Source organism: Mauremys reevesii, linkage group 2 (assembly GCF_016161935.1).
Source record: "Mauremys reevesii isolate NIE-2019 linkage group 2, ASM1616193v1, whole genome shotgun sequence".
Lineage (NCBI taxonomy): Eukaryota > Metazoa > Chordata > Testudines > Geoemydidae > Mauremys > Mauremys reevesii.
The window spans coordinates 145,326,365-145,348,584 of NC_052624.1; the positions used below are offsets into that span (position 1 = coordinate 145,326,365).

The window sequence follows — 22,220 nt, forward strand, 5'->3', positions numbered from 1 at the left end:
GGGCTGGTTCTCTCAGCTCTGCCCTCCAGGCCTGGATCTCCTCCCCAGCAATGGGCGCATGGGGTGGAGGCAGGAGGGGCCCTTCCACCAAGTCCTTCACTCCTCACAATGAGCCAGAGCTGCTCCTTGGACCCAGGGCAGACCCCTGCATCTCCGCCCCATGTGCAGCACCAGGGTGCCATAAGGTTGCTGTGGGACTAACCCAGAGCCCGGAGGGGCAGCTGTAGCCCAGATATAGGAGGGCTCAGCGTGTAAGAGTCCAGGGGACAGGACTAGGACTCCTGGGTTCTCTCCTCAGCCCTGGGAGGGGAGTGGGGTCTAGTGGTTAGAGCAGGGGGGGACAGGGGCTGGGAGACAGGACGCCTGGGTTCTATCTCAGCTCTGCTGCTCACTCTGGATAGCTTCCCTTTCCTGCGCTGTACCTCAGTTTCCCCATCTGTAAAAGGGGCTAATGCTGCTGGCCCACCTTGGGTAAGCGCTTTGAGATGCAGAGACCTCTAGAAGGGCGGCTCCGGCTGTGGGGAGAGAAACCTCTGGCTGCCAGACCTGGTCCCCTGGTTTTGAAGGCGCCTTTCACTGACGTCCCGCAGCCCAGTTGCCGTTCTGTGGCTGGTGTCGGCTTTGCAGGTGTTGACTGGCCAGCTCAGCCACAGGCTCTTTGCTGTCCCAAAATGGAGCATCCCTTTTGGAAACACGTCCTGCCTTTGATGCTGTCGTGTGAATTCAGCAGAAGCTGGTGGAAGACGTGGCGCCAGAGAACGCGGAGGGAAGGACAGACAGAGGGATGCAGAGAGGGAGAGACAGGGGGACGGAGGGAGCGTTGGACGAAGCACGGCTGCCCCAGCACAGAGGCTGTCTGTCCCTGGTGCCAGCCAGGCCCCAGCTGCGTGTCACTAACCGGGCCTTGGCCTCTTTCGTCCCTAGCCCTGGCCGGGAGCCCGCTGGCCCAGCAGGGCTGTGCCGAGGGCCCGACGTTCTGGTGCCGGAGCCTGGCGACGGCCGTGCGGTGCGGCACGGTGCAGATCTGTGCCCAGGCCGGGTGGAACCAGGCTGCTAAGGCAGGTCTCGTCCGTGCCCCGCAACCTGCTGCGGTCGGGCTGGGTGAGATGTGTGGAGGCCATTCCCTGCCAGCCGGGGGCTGCGGCCAGGCAGAGGCGTGTGCTGTCAGAGCCGCAGATCCCGGGTTCAGGGCCAGCGGGGAGCCTGGCTAGGGGCAGCCAGCGTGTCCCTGAGCCCCGGGGGCTTGGCCCCAGCCCTGTCCAGGGAGCCCCTGGGAGGCCGGCAGGGAGAGAGTTGGGTGGGGCCAGAACCGGGGTCCCAGGAAGGGGGGTGGCCACAGCTGGCCCTTGGCCTGGAGGGGCTGCAGCTGAGCAGCCCTGGGGCCCCTGCAGGAGCCATGGCTGGGGGTGTGTGGGAGCCGTGAGGCAGGATCTGGGGGGGCTGGTGGCTCAGCCATGAGGCGGGGGGCTGGGGGGTGCCCTGGGCGCGCTGGCGCCAGGCCATGCCCTGCTGACGGGTGTGGGGGGAGAAGGAGGAGCAGCTGGGGCCCCACAGAGGGGCCCTGACCCCACTCAGCCCCTGACGTGGTCTCTCCCCCACAGGAGGACATGTGCGCGGACTGCGGGCAAGTCATCACCATCCTGACCCGCATGGCCAAGGATTCAGCCTTCAAGGTACTGTGGAGGGCCAGGGCTCCTTTCTGCTAGGCCTGGGGGAGCGGGCGCTGGCTCTGCCCCACTCACACCCCTTCCCCCCACAGGAAGGCATCCAGAAGTACCTGACCCACGAGTGCACCCTGCTGCCCCTGCACACCCTGGTGCCACACTGCCAGAAGGTGGTGGACACGTACTTCACCCTCTTCATCACCTGCCTGGAGGGGCAGATTGTAAGTGGGACCTGCCTGGCCCCTTCCCCGGGGGGTGGGGGATCCCTATCACTGCCTCACTTTCAGCGCCCAGCCAATCAGATAACAGGGGGCGCTGCTGCCCTCGCACGATGGCACCACGCCAGGAAATAAAGCCACCCCCAAGGGCTAGCAGCCCAAAGGAGCACCAGCCACACCGCTGGGACATGGGCTGGTGGGGAAACTGAGGCACAGTGGGAGGGGGACTTACCCGGGGTCCCAGTGAGTCAGGGACTGAGGCTGGGACTAGAACCCAGGAGTCCCAGCCCTGTCTGCTCTACCCCACTAGACCCTATCCACAGCCAAAGCCAGACCTGCTGCCCTGTCCCTTGCTGGACCCACCAGGCACCCGAGCCTGCCCTGGGCTCGCTGGCAGACGCTGTGCCAAGGGGACGGTGACCCAACCCACTGAGCCCCAGTCTTGCTCTGCCGGTGCCCATGGGCACAAGGGCTGGGCAGTGCTGGCTGGTCGCCCCACCTCACGATGGGCTGGGGTCACTCTGTCGTGCAGGGGTCTCTCCTCCGGCTAGTCCGGCCTGGCACACGGGAGAGCAGAACTGGGGCAGATCGGATCAGAACTGGCCCACAGCTGAACTGGGCAGTTCCAGCAGAGGGCGCAGGCAGTGACACCCCACAGCCAAGGGGTTCCCAGCCCCCTGCACCACTGGGATCCGCCCCTCCAGAGGAATTCCCAGCCCCAGGGGTCGGGGCAGTGTCAGAACTCAGGGGGCTCTGCTCCCGCCCTGGGGCCCCTGGGCATTGCTCCCCATTGTGTCACTCGCGGATCCCAGGGCACAAACCCACATACCCCCTCCGCTCCCCCTGTGTCACTGACCAGTGCTCTGCCCCTCAGAAACCCGCCTCCATCTGCGGCAGCCTGGGCCTGTGCCCCACGGACCCGTCGCAGGACCAGAGCCAGGACAAGTGTGTTCTCCAGCTGCTGCAAGGTCTCCGCCTGGATCTTCCCGATGGTCAGACCCAGGTACAGGCACCTTCACCCCTCTGGGCCCGATCCTGATGCCATGTGGGGTTCCTCTACCTACTTCAGCAGGGCTGATGTGCTGAATTCTGGGGGCTGCTCCCCCATACAGAGGGCCAGCACCAGGCCTAGGTGCCCATACGTCCCCCCGTGCCCTGGGTGCCCCATGACACCACACAGCCTGATAATGAGCCCATCCCTGCACCATGGAATCAGGGTCCTGGATCCCACCTTCACTGACAACCCTGATGACTGACAAGGAAACCCCCCTGGAGCAGTCTGGCTGCCTGAGTCTGCTGAGAGCCTGAGCCCATCACTGTGAGGGGCAGCAGGGAAGCTACCTAGCCTGGAGCTCATACAGCTGGGTCCTTTAGCTCAAGCAGAGGCTCGAGTTCAATGCCTGCCCTGGGGCATGTGACAGGGGTCCCGGGGAGCCACACTGAAGTTATTCAATTAGGGTGAAGTGCAAAGAATGGGGCAGACGATCCCCAAAGCTGAGGGATATTCCAATACTTAGATTTACCAGCCAGCCCAAAACAGCTTCTGTAATACCTCACTGATTACCCAGCAGCCAGCAACACAGTTCCCTTAAAGCAACCCAGCCTCAGGCCTCCGCCCAGACACCCAAGTCAAATATGATGAGCATTACTGAAAAGCTTATTCATCATATAAGAAAGTTCTACCAATCCCAAAGGATCGGACACATTACCTCCCAGGTTAATGAATATTCCAGATCTTACCCAAATACATGCTACAGCCAATTCTTATCAACTAAACTAAACTTGATTTAAAAAGAAAAGAGATGATTGGTTAAAAGATCAATATACATACAGAGATGAGAACGGTTCTGAGATCAGATTCATAGCAGAGATGGGGAGCTTTGGAGTTCTCTGAATTAGTCCAGAGGTTACAGTCCAATGTCCATATTCAGGGTGATCCAGGCGGGACTGGAGAGCTCAGTCTTATGACTTAAGCTTCCCCGGCATGAAGCATCCAGCAGATCTGAGATCAAAAGGATCCAGACCCAAAGGAGTTTTATACAGTTCCAGGTCTTCTCTTGACAGCTCGGAGTCCTTAGGTAAACAATAGACAATCATAGAGACTTGGAAGTAGACCTATTTCCTAAGCAGCACCGGTAATTAGATACACTGATTAACATAAGGCAATGTATCCATTAGGCAGTTTATCACAAACTTTAAAGAGACATCTAGACAATGACATTATTTCACCCAAGATTCATCTAAATGTTAATATTCCCTTTTGATCTCTGAATCAATAGCTCTAATGACAGACAGGAACTGCCTGTTTACATGGCTAACATTTAACAAGATATGAGTACACACATACAGTTAGTATCACCTCTAATTCGCTAACAATACAGGGTTGCATTTCAAAGTTCTGGCCTATCTAACATGGAATGGCCCTAATTACCATTCGCATACTTTTCAAACATGTCTCTAAAGGTTAAATTTGGGTCATTTATCCTGCAGGAGGCTTAACCTTTTCTGGCCATGCGTTACACCCCCAATGTGAGATTGGTGTAGACAGGAGTATTTGAAGCTCCTGGATACACCTAAAGGACCTCCCAATATTGATATGAGCTGTGTTTATATTGAATTCTTTCTAAGGCCAAATTAGTGATGCATCCTTTGGCCCAAGTTGACAACTTAGTCCATATTCTGTCAAACACTCTAGTGATTTCAGGATTGAGCCTATGTGTTAACTTAACATAGACATCAATGTTTTTCAGAGAGCACGTACTTTGACTTTTAGCCATGAAGGTGGTGAGGTGTTGTACCTCAGTTTCCCTTTTTGCACAGCAGTGCAAGCTTGTAATGGTTTTTCTGCTGTGGAAAGTTTTAGAATTGTGTATAGGCATTAGCTGTGAAACCTCAACATTATTAGGCTTTCTAATACAAAGTGTGTTCTTATTGACCCAAACAGCATAATCATAAGGGTTTCTATGATACAGTATGTTTTCATGTACCACTCTTAACATGTTTGAGGATTTTCCCCATAAGTCATACACATTAGACATTTTTACAGGTTTTGGCATCAGCCGTGAGAACTAGTTACAAGAATTAACATTAACATTAATATTAACATCAAATCTGTCACAAGTGCACAATCACAATGTGACGGCGCTGCCTGTAGGAGCCAGCTGAGGTTACTCAATCAGGGTGAACTGAAAACCAAATGGGGCAGACAAACCCCAAACGCTGGTGGTTATTCCAATACTTAGATTTACCAACCAGCACAAAACAGCTTCTATACTACCTCACTGGTTACTCAGAAGTCCAAACCACGCAGTTCCCTTAAAGTGCCCAGCCACAGGCCTCAATCCAGACACACCTGTCAGATATGATGGTGATTCCTGAAAATCTTATCTCATCATATAAAAGAAAAGGTTCTTCCAATCCCAAAGGATCAGCCACATACCCAGGTCCAATTACAACTTAGATCTTACCCAAAATACACACTATTAGCCAATTCTTATTAACTAAGCTAAAATTTATTTAAAAAGAAAAGAGAGACATGTTGGTTAAAAGATCAATATACATACAGACTTGAATTCAATTCTTGATGTTCAGATGCATAGTAGAGGTGAGCTTGTAGTTGCCAAAAGTCCTTTTAGAAATAGTCCAGAGGTTATGGTCCAATGTCCATATTCAGGGTGGCTCCAGTCAATGACTGGGGATCTCAATCCTTATGGCTTAAGGTTTCCCCATCTTGAAACCCAAAGCAGATCTGAGATCAAGTAGGATCATGTCCCAGGCTTCTTATACTGAGAAAACAATAGGCTTAACTCCTTCTCCCAAACAGCCTGGCAATTAGTACAGGGTAAAAGACGGTTACTCACCTGTAGTAACTGGTGTTCTTCGAGATGTGTTGCTCCAATCCATTCCAGTTAGGTGTGCGCGCCGCGCGTGCATGGTATTCGGAACTTTTTTACCCTAGCAACTCTGGCGGGCCGGCTGGGCGCCCCCTGGAGTGGCGCCGCTATGGCGCTGAATATATATCCCAGCCGGCCCGTCCGCTCCTCAGTTCCTTCTTGCCGGCTACTCCGACAGTGGGGAAGGAGGGCGGGTCTGGAATGGATTGGAGCAACACATCTCGAAGAACACCAGTTACTACAGGTGAGTAACCGTCTTTTCTTCTTCGAGTGATTGCTCCAATGCATTCCAGTTAGGTGATTCCCAAGCCTTACCTAGGCGGTGGGGTCGGAGTGAGACGTGGCGGAGTGCAGGACCGCGGAGCCGAAGGCTGCATCGTCTCTTGATTGTTGCACCAACGCATAGTGTGCCGCGAAGGTATGGACGGAGGACCAGGTGGCTGCTCTGCATATGTCCTGGATTGGAATATGGGCCAGGAAGGCAGCCGAAGAGGCTTGTGCTCTAGTAGAGTGGGCCGTCAGTCGAGGAGGTGGAACTCGAGCGAGATCGTAACACGCCCGAATACAAGCCGTCACCCACGAAGAAATCCTCTGTGAGGAGACCGGTTCGCCCCTCATACGCTCCGCAATTGCAACGAAGAGCTGGGGCGAACGCCGGAAGGGCTTTGTGCGCTCGATATAGAAGGCGAGGGCCCTGCGGACATCCAGGGAGTGAAGCCGCTGTTCCCGAGATGAGGCGTGCGGCCTCGGGTAGAACACCGGGAGGAAGATGTCCTGGTTTATATGGAAGGCTGACACGACCTTCGGGAGGAAGGCCGGATGCGGACGGAGCTGGACTTTGTCCGTGTGGAAGACAGTATATGGGGGACCGACAGTCAAGGCACTGAGCTCGGAGACTCGTCTCGCCGATGTTATCGCGACGAGGAAGGCTGTCTTCCACGAGAGATGAAGCAGGGAGCAAGACGCCAGAGGCTCAAACGGTGGACCCATGAGCTTGGCCAACACCAGGTTCAAGTCCCAGACCGGCGTCGGACGGGTGGGAACATCCGGTCCAACCCCTTGAGGAAGCGGGAGACCATATGGTTGGAAAATATGGAGCGTCCCTCAACCGGCGGGCGAAACGCAGATAAAGCTGCCAGGTGTACCCTTAAGGAGGAGACCGCGAGGCCTTGCTCCTTAAGGGACCAAAGGTAGTCCAGGACAACCGGAATAGGGACGAGAAAGGGGTTCTGGCCTTTCTGGTCGCACCAAATAGCGAAGCGTTTCCACTTTGCTAGATAGGTGGACCGCGTTGACGGCTTCCTGCTCTCCGTTAGGACCCGCTGAACAGCCCGCGAACAGGTCTGCTCGGCGCCAGTCAACCAGTCAGGTACCAGGCTGTAAGATGCAGGGAGCGGAGGTCCGGGTGGCGGAGCCGGCCGAAGTCTTGTGTGATAAGGTCCGGCCACAACGGGAGAGGAATGGGTTCCCGGACGGACAGCTCGAGCAGCAGGGTGTACCAATGCTGTCTCGGCCAGGCCGGAGCGATCAGGATGAGACGGGCCTTGTCCCTCCGAAGCTTTAGGAGCACCCGATGAATGAGTGGGAACGGAGGGAAGGCGTATAGGAGGTGATCCTTCCACGAGCAAAGGAACGCGTCCAACAAGGACCCGCGGGAGCGTCCCTGGAAGGAGCAGAACCGGGTGCACTTCCTGTTGGTCTCCGACGCAAAGAGGTCTAGTTGGGGAAATCCCCATCTTCGGAAGATCGTATACACCACGTCTGGGCGAAGGGACCACTCGTGTGCGAGGAAGGACCTGCTGAAGCGGTCGGCTAGTGTGTTCTGAATGCCCGGAAGAAACGACGCTGTTAGGTGAATGGAGCGGGCTATGCAAAAGTCCCACAGGCGAAGCGCTTCCGTGCAAAGCAGGGAGGAGCGTGCTCCGCCCTGCTTGTTGACATAGAACATCGCGGATGTATTGTCTGTCAGCACGGTGACACAGCGGCCGCGGAGATGGGCTTCGAAGGCCTGACACGCCAACCGAATCGCCCGGAGCTCCCGTACATTGATGTGTAGGGAGAGCTCCGGAGGGGACCAGGTGCCTTGCGTGTGAACATCGCCTAGGTGCGCTCCCCAACCCATGTCCGAGGCATCTGTGGTCAAGGTAATGGAGGGACACGGCGGGCGGAATGGTACCCCTGCACAGACGACCTGAGGGATTAGCCACCAATTGAGGGTGTCGAGGGTGGCCCTCGGGACTGTGACGATCAAGTCCATGGGGTCGCGATGTGGACGGTACACAGAGGCCAGCCACGTCTGGAACGGGCGAAGGTGCAACCTGGCATAAGTTGTCACAAAAGTGCACGACGCCATGTGGCCTAGGAGGCGAAGACAGGACCGCGCTGTCGTCGTGGGAAAGGCTTGGAGCTCCGTGATGCAAGCCGCCAGAGTCTGGTACCGAGTGAGCGGAAGACAGGCCCTGGCCAACTGGGAGTCCAGGACCGCTCCGATGAACTCCACCCTTTGAGCTGGAGTTAGGGCAGACTTTTCGAAGTTGATGAGCAGACCGAGCTCTCGAAACAGCGACAGGATATCGGCCACTTGGTCTGCTACCAGCTGACGCGACGGACCGCGTATCAACCAATCGTCGAGGTACGGATACACGTGCACCCGACGACGACGGAGGGCCGCGGCAACCACCGCCATACACTTGGTGAACACCCTCGGGGCGGTGGAGAGGCCGAAGGGCAGCACCGCGAACTGGTAGTGTCTGTCGTTCACCATGAAACGAAGGTATCGACGATGAGGGGGGTAGATTGCGACATGGAAATATGCGTCTCGCATGTCGAGGGCGGCAAACCAGTCTCCCGGATCCAGGGAGGGAATAATAGTCCCCAGGGATACCATGCGGAATTTGAGTTTTATCAGGTACCGGTTGAGCTTCCGGAGGTCCAGGATCGGACGGAGGCCTCCTTTGGCTTTGGGGATGAGGAAATAACGGGAATAGAAACCCCTGCCCCGCCGGTCGGGAGGCACCTCCTCTATGGCACCCAAGCTCAGGAGAGTCTCGATCTCTTGTCGAAGGACCTGCTCGTGAGCGGGGTCCCTGAAGAGGGACAGGGAGGGCGGGTGAGAAGGAGGGGGCGAAATAAACCGGAGGCGGTACCCGGATTGGACGTCGTAGGACCCAGCTGTCCGATGTTAAGCTGGCCCATGCCGGGAGGAAATAGGAGAGGCAGTTCGAAAACAAAGGGGAAGGATCCGATGGAGAGACTGAAGAGCCGTCCCCGGGCGTCCCATCAAAACGCCTGCTTAGGCCCTTGGGGGGCCTTAGCGGACGTCTGAGACTGATTGCGCCTGTTGCCTGATGGTCGGCGGCGCGTGAGGTTGTTCCTGCGGCTGTTATATGGTCGGGATCTGGCCTGGGTGAACGGCCGGGATGGCTGTCTACGGAAAGGTTGTCTCTGGGTCGCCGGCGTGTGCATCCCCAGTGTTCGGATAGCCACGCGACCGTCCTTAAGGGTCTGTATACGGGCGTCCGTCTTTTCCGAGAAAAGCCCGTGTGTTTCGAACGGCAGGTCCTGGAGAGAGTACTGTACCTCCGGGGCCAAGGTGGAGGATTGTAGCCAGGAAATCCGCCGCATAGTGACGCCAGAGGCGAGTGTGCGGGCTCCCGAGTCTGCTGAATCAAGCGCAGCTTGGATGGAGGAGCGCGCGGACTTTTTCCCGTCCTCAAGGAGGGCGCTGAACTCCTGTCGCGAGGACGCCGGGACAAGTTCGGTAAACTTGGAGAGCGAGAGCAGCATCTCATAGGTGTATCGGGCCAGCAACGCCGATTGATTGGCGATGCGGAGCTGCAGGCCCCCAGCCGAGTAGATCTTACGGCCCAAGAGGTCCATACGTCTTGCGTCTTTGGACTTGGGGGTCGCCGCTGGTTGACCGTTGCGCTCTCGGTCGTTTACCGACTGGACGACGAGGGAGTCCGGAGTCGGATGAGTATACAAATACTCGTACCCTGTAGGGGGAACCGAGTATTTGCGCTCCACTCCTCGGGCCGTGGGAGGTATAGACGCCGGCGTTTGCCAGATGGTATTGGCATTACGCTGAATTGTCCGAATAAAGGGGAGCGCCACCCGGACTGGAGCCTCCGACCCGATGACGTTAGTAACGGGGTCGTCATTTTCCACCACCTCTGCAATTGGGAGGTCAATGGACTGCGCGACCCTACGGAGCAGGTCTTGGTGCGCCTTTAAGTCTATTGGTGGCGGGTCCGCTGTTGACGAGCCTGCGACCGCCTCGTCAGGTGATGAGGACGACGACAGACCCGGGCCCGTAGGTTCTGGTGGCGGTTCGTCCACCATTGGAGCAGGGACCTCTGCGGCTGGCTGCACCGATGGGAGTGGCTGCGAAGCTCCTGCTGCAGGCGATGGCGGGGCCTTACTAACAGTCGCTTCTGGCGCGCGGCGCTCAGAACCCGGAGGTCGAGTGGGCAAGGGGGGGCCTTGCGACTCATGCTGTGCCCAAGGAACCCAGAAACCCCATTGCTGTGGGCCATAGGCTTGACCTGGGGTATCTGCTCTGAGGCCCGCTCCGCTGCCGCCCTGGGAAACGACCGATGCCTGGCGTGACCACTGGGGGGCCGACGCACTGATCGAGTGTCCCGTGGATGGCCGGTGCGCGTCCGCTGGCGGTGCCGTCGGCCCATGTCTGTCCTCACGGTACCGGGAGCACGACCGGGACCAACGGTCGCATCGGTGCCGGGACGGCGACCTGCTGCGGCTTCGGTATCGGGAAGCGCTGCGGTCGTGGCGTCTGGAGTAGCTGCGGTCCCGGCGCCTGGAGCGGCTGCGGTCACGGTGCCGAGAAGGGCTGCGGTCACGGTGCCGAGAAGGGCTGCGGTCACCGCGGTGCCGTGATCTGTCCCTAGAGGCCGACCTTCGGCGGTACCGGCGATCCGGGCTTCGAGAGCGGTACCTCGACGCCGAGCGGTACCGCGAACGAGATCGGTGCCGAGGTGTTGATCGGCGCCGGGAGCGAGGTCGCCGAGAAGGTGATCTACTGCGCGAGCGGGACCGACTGTAGACCCTTGCGCGGTGTTCCTCGGCGCCTGGGCGCTGCATCATGGCTGGTTTCCCAGCAGAAGGTACAGCCCGCACCGGCGGTGCCGGGGGCCGGAGGCTCGGAGCCTCTGTCAGTGCAATAAGCTCCCGCGCCTTTGAGTATGTCTCTGGCGTGGTCGGGAGTTCCAGCTCTACCTCGGGCGGTGCCGGGGAGCAGGGGGTGGCCGGGCTCAACGGCTCTTCTGGCGCCGGAGCTGCCGGTTCCATGCACTGTGCGTGCACCACCACCGCCGGAGCCACAGAAGTTGTCAGTGGCTGGCCAACCGGTCCCGAAGTCGGGGCTTTCGCCGCCGCTGGCGCCTTCTTTTTGCGCGCCGGGGACGGGGAGCGGCGCCGTGATATCGGTGCCGGCTTCGGTGGACGGGACGCCTCCGAGGTCCGGGTTGGTGCCGCCGATGCGCTGCGTACCGAGCCCGATTTCGGTGCCGTAGGGAGCGGTGCCGGTGGACGCAGCGCTGACTCCATCAGGATCTGTTTGAGCCTGGAGTCCCGCTCTTTCCTGGTCCGCGGTTTAAAGGCAGCACAAATGGGACACTTGTCTGTACGATGCGATTCCCCCAGGCAGCGGAGGCAGGAATCGTGAGCGTCCCCAACGGGCATCAACCATTGGCAAGCCGAGCACGGCTTGAAACCCGGTGTCTGGGGCATGAGCCCCACCGGGTGGGGAAAAAGGAGGGGGACCCCCCCTAATTCCTTATCTACTACTCTAAACTAACTAACTATGAACTAAACTAACTATGTACAAGAAAACCGGAGAAACTGCTAGGGGTGTGGAGGACTAACAGAGCACTCCACAGTTCCAGCTAACCGTCACGGGCGGGAAGAAGGAACTGAGGAGCGGACGGGCCGGCTGGGATATATATTCAGCGCCATAGCGGCGCCACTCCAGGGGGCGCCCAGCCGGCCCGCCGGGGTTGCTAGGGTAAAAAAGTTCCGAATACCGTGCACGCGCGGCGCGCACACCTAACTGGAATGCATTGGAGCAATCACTCGAAGAAGAATTTATCCATTAAACAGTTCAGATACAGGTTACCACAACCTTCACAGAGACACATAGACAATAATACTATTTTCCTTAAGTGTCTTCCTACATGTTAATATTCCTTTTTTGATCTTTGAATTAAAGTTATAGCAATAGACAAGACTTGTTTGCTCATATCACAAGCCCTGAACAAATATCTACCCTTGATTTCTAACAATGCAGACTTGCATTTCAAAGCTCTGTTCATTTACAGATCTTCCTAACCAATTCTTAAGGTTCACCCATGGGTCAAGTCAGTTGGTGAGTTACTTAACTCTTTCTGGCCCTGTCACCTTTCAATGAGATATTATATACTCATAATGTCACACACAATCACAATCGTTTTTGTCATGCCAAATCTTTTGGTTAGCTACCTTTGTAGAGTTCCCTTTACCTCAGGGTTTTCTTAACATAGACTTTTAGTTTAACCACATCCTCGGGGCTTCGGTATTTTAGAGATGAGTGAGGCAAGTCTGTTAGGGCGTTTGCCTTTCAAGGGGCAACTTGCCTTCCTTCTTTTCCCTTTGTAGAGGGTTGAAATTTGAGCTTTCTGGTACACCGTAATCTGTGGGATCCCCAGCTATGTGCTTATTGCCAGCCACTGTGGGCAGCTTTGTTCCCCTCTTGTGAGCTAGGGCATTTGCATGGACAACATGCCTTAAAGAGACACAACCATTTTCTAGCATCATGTCCAAACTACAGTTCTCCTGCTTTTCAGCTACCGATTTCTGCATCCACAAGGCATCAGATGCATCAGAGCTTACTAAGCAATCACCTGACATATCCAAAGTGTCTATGGGACTATTTACGAGGCTGCTCTGCTGTGTAACGCCAGGAATCCGGCCTCACTTTTGAACCTGAGACACAAACTGTTCACTTCCAATTTCAATTCATGAAGCCTCCTTTAAGCTAGTTCCCCTGGATTTTTCCAAAGCAAAGTCAGTGGATTCATTTTTATTTGAAAGACTCTGGCCTTAGGCACCAACACACTTTTCTTAGTAGAGAAACTGTTTACTACCAACACTGGCCCATTAAGAGACAATGGTTCATTAAGAGTCAAAGGGAGCAATTCTTTTTCACCCCCACTAGGACAGCTACTGACTTCTCACAGACTTCAAAGACTTCACCCAGAAATCCCTTCCCTTCTGCAATACCATACACTGCAACAGCTTGCTTTAGCTATGTTCAAAATCGACTTGGGTACAATGGACAATTTAACAAACTCCTTCTAAGCGTCACTCAAATCCAGAACTACCTCTGGGACATCAGGGAAATTTTCACACAACTTCCTCTCGGGCAAGCTGCTAGACTCCATATTCGAAAGGTTAGAGCCATTCTCTTCCCCTTTGCAGGTCTCCTGGCTGACAACACACACAAGCTTGGGGGCCATTCCCGCCTTGTCACGAGTTTCCACACTGTCAGTGGGTAACAGTCAAATCACCTCCGTGCTTTCCTTGTGCCCTGACTATATCACCCTAATCAGACAAGGTTGTCATATCTTTACTCAGCAACACACTAGGATCGCCTGGCCCCTGGGAACTAGCTCTGACATTAACCGGATGTGACCTAGTTACAATGTTGTTCTCCCCAGCAGACACAGACTTAGGAACGTTTCCTTTCTGGGCTTCAGTTGCGTCCAGAATCGATTCGGAGACAACTGATACATTTTCACCCATCATAGGCTGACAGGCTTCTTCCATCTGCTCCACAGACAAAGAACTAGAGACACATTATTTTGTAGCAGACACACTGCTATTCTCCCAGCAATTGTGTCAGGCTCTCTGCAGATCCAGGCAGCCATAGCAACCTCCTAAACATCTCTGGCATCCAGCCACCAGAGAGGACAGCACCACCCAGTGTCCAGGTGGGGGACTTTGCCCCACCCATGGAGCTTGCTACAAGATCCACCCAGCCCACATCCCCACAGGGGCTACCCCCTGGGCTGCCACACCCCAAGCAGGTCCGCAGTGGTGGTGGGGATCAAACCAGGGTTGCCCAGATCCAGAACAGTGAGCATCGTGTTATGTGTAAGGCAGCCAAGGTCCCGTCCCCTCAGGCCACGTGTGGCTGGAGACAGGCTGGCTTGAAGGGCTCCCTGGCTTGGCTGTGGGAGTGAAGCTCAAGGGCGCAGGTGGGGCTCAGGTGCCATGGGCCAGACGCCAGCCCCACTCTCTGGTTGGTTGCCTGGCACTGCCAGGCCAGCCCCCAGCTGCCGGAGCTGACCCCGTTCTCTTTTCCCAAGGGAGGCCACAGCAAGGACCTGCCGTTCCCGCTCCCGCTGTGCTGGATGTGCCGCTCCTTCGTCGGCCGGATAGAGTCCACCATCCCCAAGGTGCTGCACCCACCTTCCCCCCTCTCCTCCGGGGCATCGCGGGAGAGACCCCAGAGCTGGCCACCGGCTCCAGCCCCGCCCAGGCTGGCAGCAAATGGGAGACTATGAAATGAGCTAGGCAGGTCTCAGCTCGGCCAGCGCTGGCTGGTACAGGTGCTGGCAGCCCGCAGCTCCCAGGGCAGGGCGTGGGGGACGCTCGCTCTGCCGTGTGGGAAATGCCTGAGGAAACTAAAGTGTGTTTTAGCTCTGAACAAATGACTCGGGGAGCAGCCCTGCTCTCTCCATGGCTTCCATGGGTCCCCCCGCCACTCCGGAGCGGCTCCGGGAGAGCTGGACCCTCCCCGTGCTGGGCATGAGGTGCCATCAATCACCTTCAGGGGTGGGGCTGCACACCTGGGCCCTAGGGCTGGATGGGGCTGGCAGAACCGAGAGCGACTGGAATTTGGAGCCTGGCTTGGCTGGCTGAGCCGAGGAGGAGCAGCAGGGGCTGGCAATGGGCAATGTCCCAGGGACAATAACCCCAGGTGCCCTTGAATTGGAGAGGAGGGAGCAGGAATCAGGACCTGTGGGAAATGCTCATAGTTCAGCCTTTGTTTTGCTCCCAAGTTGGGACAAAAAAATCAAAGTGTTTTTATGGGACAAAAAGCTCCAAACATGTTTCATTGGAGTCTGTTCAACATTGACACCAAACTGCGTCTTCCCAGGGTGCCACGGTGCCTCATGTCCCCTGCCCGCGCTCTCCCCTAGGGGCCAGACTCATTAGCCAAACTACATCTCCCATGATGCACCACATGGCTTGGTTAGAGGGCACACCATGGTGCATCATGGGAGATGTAGTCCAAGTAGGGGAGAACACCAACGCTCATGAGGCACCACAGGCAGATGCACAGGCATAGCTGGAGACACACTGGGCTGCTAAGCCAACTTTCCCCTGCCTGCTCCCCAAGGCTGGCTTCAGCTCCTAGCCCAGCCGATCCCTCTCCTCCACCCGGGGCAGCCTCCGCTTTAAGTCTCACCCCCTCGAGAGCTGACTCAAAACCAAGCCCTTGTTTGGTTTTTCGGGTGGAAAATTTCAATGGTTTGTAGAAACTGCATTTTTGGTTGGAAACTAATTTCAGTGGAGAATTCTCAGTCAGCTCGAAAGAGACTTTAGGTCCCCAGACTGTGAGCCTGGAACTGCCAAGGCCCCTGTGGCAATTCCTCTGCAGCAGAGAGGTTCTGCTCCTCCCAGAACTGCAATGCCCAGGGTAACTCTGAGCTATCAGCCCTAGTGCCCTGCTTATGGTTCATCTCAGCTGTTTACATGGTGCCAGGCATCTGTGCTCGGGGCCTCTGGCACCACACTGCAGAGAAATGCCTGTGCAGCCTAAATTGCCTCCTGCAGTGGCAGCTGCATCTGGCATCTGTGCCAAGTGGGCACAGAGCAGGGCAGTGGGGCAGACCCACCCCGAGGGTGACATGAATATTCAAATAATGTCTTTTCCATCCAAAAAGAAATGGAATTTTCCAGATTTTTTTTATGAAAAACCACCATTTTCAGTTTAAAAAAATGGGTAAAAATCTTTGGGTTTTGGTCAAAGTTCTTTGGCTTTTAAAAACGGAGGCATTTGATCTAGCCCTTGAAATCTGATCTCAAAATCATTTTAACTTTTTTTTTTTTTTCAAATCAGGGAGTTTTTCCATCCACAACATGAAACCTGGAAATTTCCAAAATGTCCAGCAAAAAATAATGAGTCTACCTAGGGCCTTGCTGCAGCCACTCCTGCAACGGGAGCTGGCCGGGCGGAAGGGGGGAACCTGCCCACCCGCTAGGGGGGCCAGAGGTGAGAGAGTCTGGGTGGGGCACTGACTCAAGCTGTCTGCCTTTCCCCAAGGGGGCCATCGCCAAGTCTATGTCACAGCTCTGCCGTCTCCTGCCGGGCACCATCGGTGGCATGTGCCAGCGCCTGATGGAGAAATACACCACCACCATGCTGGACCTGATCCTAGACAAGCTGGGCCCGCGGCTGATCTGCGGGATGCTCCTCATGTGCGCCACGGTGGAGAACTGCGGCCCGGGTGAGTCCTGGTCCTGGCCCTGCTCTGCTGCTCCTGGGCTTGGGGGCTGGAGTGTCTACATTGCATTTTAACCCTAGGTTAAGGATTTTCTGACCTGTGCTTGAACCTGAGGCTCTGGCGTCCACACTGCAGTGTGCAGACCCACCAACTTAACTCGAGCTCGGATCTGCCAGCCCTGCAGGGACCTGGGGTCTGGCCCTGGGTTAGCACAACTACAGTGTAGATGCAAGGGGTGTTAGGCTTGAGCCCAAGTTCAAGCCAGGGGCTTACAGTGCAGCGCAGACACACTAGAGAGCAGGGTGTTGGCCCTTCAACGGCAATTCCCTGGCCCAGTACTAGGCTGTCATGGCTGCAGCCCAGAACTGAGGCATTCTAGGGCTCATAGTCTGGAGCAATGCTGGGAGGTGGAGCCTGGGGCACCAAGGCATGCTGGGATGGGGCAAGGCTTAAATAAGCTGCATTTTAATGCTGTCCTGGCCAGGCTGCCTTGGTCCTGGGCTTTGATGACCCCCGGGGGTAGGACCAGGGCACTGGGTGGAGACGTTCCCGGGGGCTCATGTGTATTTCATGCCAGCCCCCAGCTGCTGCTACGCTGCCCCCAGTCTTTGTGCATCTCATGTTACTCCTTGTCTCCCCTGCAGACCCACCCCTGGTGCCGCTCCTTGCCCAGAGCGCCGAGTGCCAGGCCTGCGTTGCTGTCCTGGGCCTGGCGAAGTCGGCCGTGCAGGCGAACAGCACTGTGGCAGACGTGGAGGTGGCTCTGCTCAGGGCCTGCAGCGGTGCCCACCTGGGCTGGCAGGAGGTGGGTGCCCAGGCCGCTGGCAGTGACACAGGAGCGATGAGGCCAAGGGGCCTCCCCAGATGGCTCCTAGTTCCCAGTTCCTCCCCAGGGTCCCATTCCCATGGATGTGGCTGTCGGTGCCGGGGGATGTGACGTGATGGGTAGGGTTCCTGGCAGGCAGAACGGGGCTGGAGGATCTACACAAGGGGCTCTCTGTGAAGGTGGGGTCCCTGCTGTGCTAGTGTCTGAGCTCCCGGCCCTTGGAGCCATGCCCCATGGGGTCTCTCTGCAAGAGAGGGACCCTCACAGGTGAAGCCAGCCATGCCCCTGAGATCTGCAAGGAGCACCCAGGGGGCAGGAGGGCATCAGTGGGGAGGGGGTTGGGGCTCCACAGACAGACAGACGACCAGGGGGAGACACTAACCTGCCTCCTCCCTCCCCAGTGCAAGAGCTTCATGGAGCGGCACTGGCCCCAGCTGCTGACCTTGCTGCCAAAGGCCTGGGACCCCCAGAACACGTGCCAGGTAAGAGGAGCCGCAAACACCCCTTCCCCAGCCAGGGATCCAGGCCACTTGCCCCAGCCAGGTGGCACCAGGACCTGAAAGGAAAATCCTGAGAGACTCTCTCAGCTACTGTGGCTCCCAGCCGGGCTCCCTCCATCACCGCTCAGAGGGGAGCTGCCCCCCGGCTGCCCTGACCTGCCCCTGAGGCTGACGGGCCTTGTGCTTTCTCTGCCACCCGCACACAGGAACTGGGCGCGTGTGAGGCTGGGACGGGCCTTGCTCCTGGACCCGAGGGCTGCATGCTGGGACCAGCCTACTGGTGCTCCAGCCTGGAGACTGCCAAGCAGTGCCAGGTGAGTACTGTGCCGGGGGGGGAGGGGAAGAGGCACACAGGCAAGGGACTAGCCAATGTGCACACAGCTTTGTCTCCCCTCACTCCCCTGGGAGCCCCCTTTCCACCCCACCTCCCCCATTCCAGGTAGGAGGGGGGACACAAGACCTGCTCCAGGTCCATGGGGGCCCCTTTCCCAGCATCACTGGGGCCCAAATTCCTCCTGCCTGTGCAGGTCACCCCAGCTGGAGCCAGACTGGGGCCACGTGGGGGCAGAAGCTGGAGGGGACCCTGTCTGGCTCTAACGTCTCCTCTCCCCGTTCCCTTCCAGGCCGTGCAGCACTGCCAGGCCCATGGCTGGGCATAGCTGGAGACACACCAGGCTGCTGAGCCAATTCTCCCCTGCCTGCAGCCAGCCCAGCCCCTCCCTCTCCTCCACCCAGGCAGCCTCCACTTTCAATCTCACCCCCTCGAGAGTGATTTCCTCCCCTCTGCCCCCACCCTCCCAGCCTTGGCTACCCACTCAGTGCTGCTGGCCTGTGCTCTGCCCCAGGGTGTGTGGCACCAGGGGTAATGCCTGCGGCTCCAGCACTGCTGGGATAGTCCTTGGGCAGGACCATGGTGGCTTACAGAGGTCGCATGTGGCCTCCTCGCCGGGGAGATGCCTGCCTTTGGAACTGGTCAGCTGGGGCCAGTGCGAACTGCTGGGCCGAGATTCCTGTGCCGAACCGCAGCTGTCGGCACACGTCCAAGGCCCCTGGCTATGCTACAGCTAGAACTGCCAGGCCAGGCCAACCCCAACGGGCAGCTCCCGCACGTGCCTATAAAGAGGGTCCAAGGCAGCATTTGGCACGTGCTGCATCTCCCAGGCAGCCGTGGCCTGAAACCCAGCTGAGATCCAGCTCCATGGTGGGACCCCGTTTGCAAGGTGAACTGCACCCTAGACAGGAGGTGAGAGAGGAGAACTGGCCAAGCTCCTGTTCCTCCTGGGCCAGCTGCTGCGTGCTCCTCAGAAAGGGGGAGCTTACACTCCCACTGCCAGCAACGCCAACCCGACTGTGCCCTTCACAGGCCCCCCTGCGAGGGGCGTGGCTGCTGCAGGGAGGACCTCCCCCCCCCCCCCCGAGGGGCTAGGCAGATCCCATCCTGTGCTAGGAGCATGACACAGTATTTCACACACCTGCAGGAAGCAAATTCTAACTGCTTTGCTCCTGCACCCTTGGGCCAGCCAGGAAACCGCATGCAATGCGGCCACCTCCTCCCCTCCCCTCCCCTCCCCTTGCAAAGGGAGCAGCCTTCGAGGGATGTAACCTCTGCAAAAATTTGGCTCCAAGATTTTGAACATCACATCCATGGGCTGAGGCGGGGGGGAGGTGGAGTTAAGACAACACACACTATTCCCTGCCCCAGTGACACAGAGTCTGCTGCCCTGCTGGCCACGGGGCATTGGAGAAGAGGGAAGCTGTGGGGCTGACGGTGCTGTCTAGTGTACAAGAGAAGGGTCTCACGGCAGCTGAGTCACAGTGAGAACCACACGCTGGCTTGGCTCCCACATCAGAAGACGTGCTTCTCCCCCCCAAGTTGCGAGCTTCGCCGCAGCGATAAAGCCACAGCAGCCTCTGCACACCGACGGCACATCTGAAATCCCCCCTGCCTACAACGTTCAGCTGCTTCAGGAAACACCCCCTCCCCCCGAGGGTCAGCCCCCCTGCTCCCCCTCGCTTGGTGTAGCGGGTGAAGGCTCCGGCTTGCTGTATGGAGAAATGTACCTGACAAATAAAGCTTTGGATTCACACTGTGACTGGCCAGGGTGAGATTACAGCCCTTCACATCCCCTCCAGCCCCTTTCCAGTTCCATCTTCACTCTCTTTACTACCCCACATTGACTGGGGTTTTTAACATCCTTCCCGGGGCAGTGGTGGTAGCCGGGGCCACTCCAGGCACCTCCATCCCTCTCTGGCGTTGGCTGCTGCTTCCAGTCGCTCTGTGGGACTGCGCGTCCCCAGCCTGCCCTCCCGCAAAGGGTTCAAAAGGTTTCTCTCTGGCACCCTCTTTCCTCACACGACTTGGCTACCACATGACGGCTTCCTGGGGGAGTGAGAACAGGCCTCAATGCTGCGCTCTGCTCATGGCACAGCCAAGCTGCTGGGGAGCAGTTCCTCCGATCTCCTGGCTGGGGAAGACGCCGTCACAACCAATGCCTAGAATCTGGCCTAGACACTCAAAAGGTGTCTAGCTTTCTGGCCACCGTTTTAGTAGCTCTCCAGCTCTTGTGGCTGTTCATTAGCACCAAGCTTACAGCACAATTTCAATTCGACCCCCTCAAACTCTGGGAGTTTAATACTCCTCTTTTAGAGGCTCCCTGCACTGGCTGTAGGTTCATGGGCCCAGTTCTCAGCGACTGTAAATAACGGAGCAGGAAGCAGGTTCATGAAGAGTGTCCCGTTTTTCACATACCCCCTCCCATGTAGAATTTCCCAGCCAGTCCTGCTGGTTTTCACTGGTGCTGTTACAGCAGCTCTGATGCACACGGTCATAGCAGCAGAATGTAACCCCCCCCCCCCCCCGAGAACCAGTGATGAGAAAAAGCAGGTGCTCCAAGCCAGGGGGGACAGTACTGGGGCAGGACAGATTTCAGTTACCTGGGCATTTCAAGAGGCAGGTATGGCACGTTTGAAAATTACCAGGCATCTATCTATATCTTTAGCTCGTCACACACTGTTAAAAATCCATCCCTAAGAGCCTAAATCCCTTGTAAAAGCAGGAGGTAGGCTCCTAAATCACCTAGCTTCTGACCGTTTGACCCAGGGTCCTAGGAGCTCCTTGCTGGGGGAAGATGTGCCAAGGTGTGAATTTAAACCAGTGCTGCTCTTACTTCAGTTTCAGAGGCTCATTGGGATTTAGCTCTAGGCGCCGGGAGCGCACAGGGTGACGGGAAATAAGCCGCTGTGATGCGGGAACACTCAGGGATTTGCACCCGTTTAACTCTAGCAGTGTAAATAGTGACCGAAGAGCCTCTCTAGACACAGCCTTGCATCAGCTTAGTTCCATTTGTGCCAGCCCATGTGGACAGCCTGTAGCTTAGAGTCAAATCCTGGCTCTTATCGAGTGCTTTTCATCAGAGCACTTTAGAGAGGTCAGTGCCGTCAATGCATTTTAAGGATGGGGAAACTGAGGCACAAGCAGTGACTTGCCCAAGGTCACCTTGCAGGCCAGCAGGTCCCGAGTTCCAGCTCAATGCTCCATCTACTAGGCTACACTGCCTCGCAGTGCCATTTGAAACTGGTGTCAAACCACGCCTCCGATTAGACCAGTGCAAGGACAAGAGGAGGATTATAGCACAACAGGGTATAACCAAGAGGGTGAGGGAATTGCTGGCTTAAACAAAGGAAGGGCAGTTCTAACACTTACTGCCACCAAGCCCCTGGTCGGATGGAACACGTCCCATCATCCTCTCGGCCTGCCCTTCTTCCCATGCCCTGCGAACCCGGAGCCACACACCCAAAGCAGAGGCAGGGGGAAAGCAGCAGGGGTCAGAAGGAGCCTCCTGAGCGAATACGCTCCATCCGTGCACTGCCCTCCGCAGGGCTCCTCCATGGCCTGCCTGCTGTCTGCAAAGTCATCAACATGCAGCAGCAAAAGGGTTACGTGCCCTTGTTTTCACACTGACGCAAACAACGCTGTCACGTCCCTGACTTGCTGAAGCCACAGTGACCAGCTTCCACCTGCAATCTCCCACCATCAGTGGCTGACTGACTTTTCCATCAACAGGCTCGTGGGACTGCCTCAAAGAGACCCCAGTGGTGTGGTTCCACTCTGACCTCCTCTGATGTGGTGGGCGAGCGCTCCTCCCCTTCTGAAGGGCGCCCCCACACCCTGACCAGCACCTTCTCCAGGGGAGGCAGGGGCACAACAGAAGGAGGCCGAGAGCAGTTAGAGGAGCTAGGCCCAGCCCCCCAAGGGTACTGGGGTGCCTAAGTCCCATCCATTTCAATAGGAGTTTGGTACCCAGATACCTTGGAGGGTCTGGCCCCTGCTGGCTCCTTAGGAAAATGGGAGCTGGGGGAGCTCCCACCATCCTCAAAGGGAGACTCTGGAGCGGGGAAAGGAGTTGTGCCTGGAGTCTGTCCCAGCTGAGGGTTAGGGCACTCGAACAGAAGCTGGGCTAGGTGGGACAGTCCTGCCAAACTCCAACAGCCAATGGCAGGCTTCCCACAGCTCTGACAGGGTGTGAGATCCCACACCCCGCCTGAGAGGAGACAGAAGCAGGCGCACTGAACAGATGGGATTTCAGAAGCAATGAGGCCAGGCAAGGGAAA

At 57.1% G+C, this 22,220-nt stretch overlaps 1 protein-coding gene across 1 annotated transcript; it reads left to right on the plus strand.

Annotated features, from left to right (window-relative positions):
- The first annotated feature begins 671 nt into the window (after nt 1-671).
- LOC120397292 (pulmonary surfactant-associated protein B-like) lies at nt 672-18,367 on the plus strand. Its single transcript, XM_039522990.1, has 10 exons — nt 672-1,058; nt 1,602-1,673; nt 1,760-1,885; nt 2,757-2,885; nt 14,139-14,228; nt 16,103-16,286; nt 16,928-17,088; nt 17,511-17,591; nt 17,816-17,923; nt 18,233-18,367. Exons 1-10 carry the CDS (start codon nt 672-674, stop codon nt 18,266-18,268), a joined length of 1,374 nt encoding a protein of 457 aa, XP_039378924.1. The 3' UTR covers nt 18,269-18,367.
- The last annotated feature ends 3,853 nt before the right edge of the window (nt 18,368-22,220 follow it).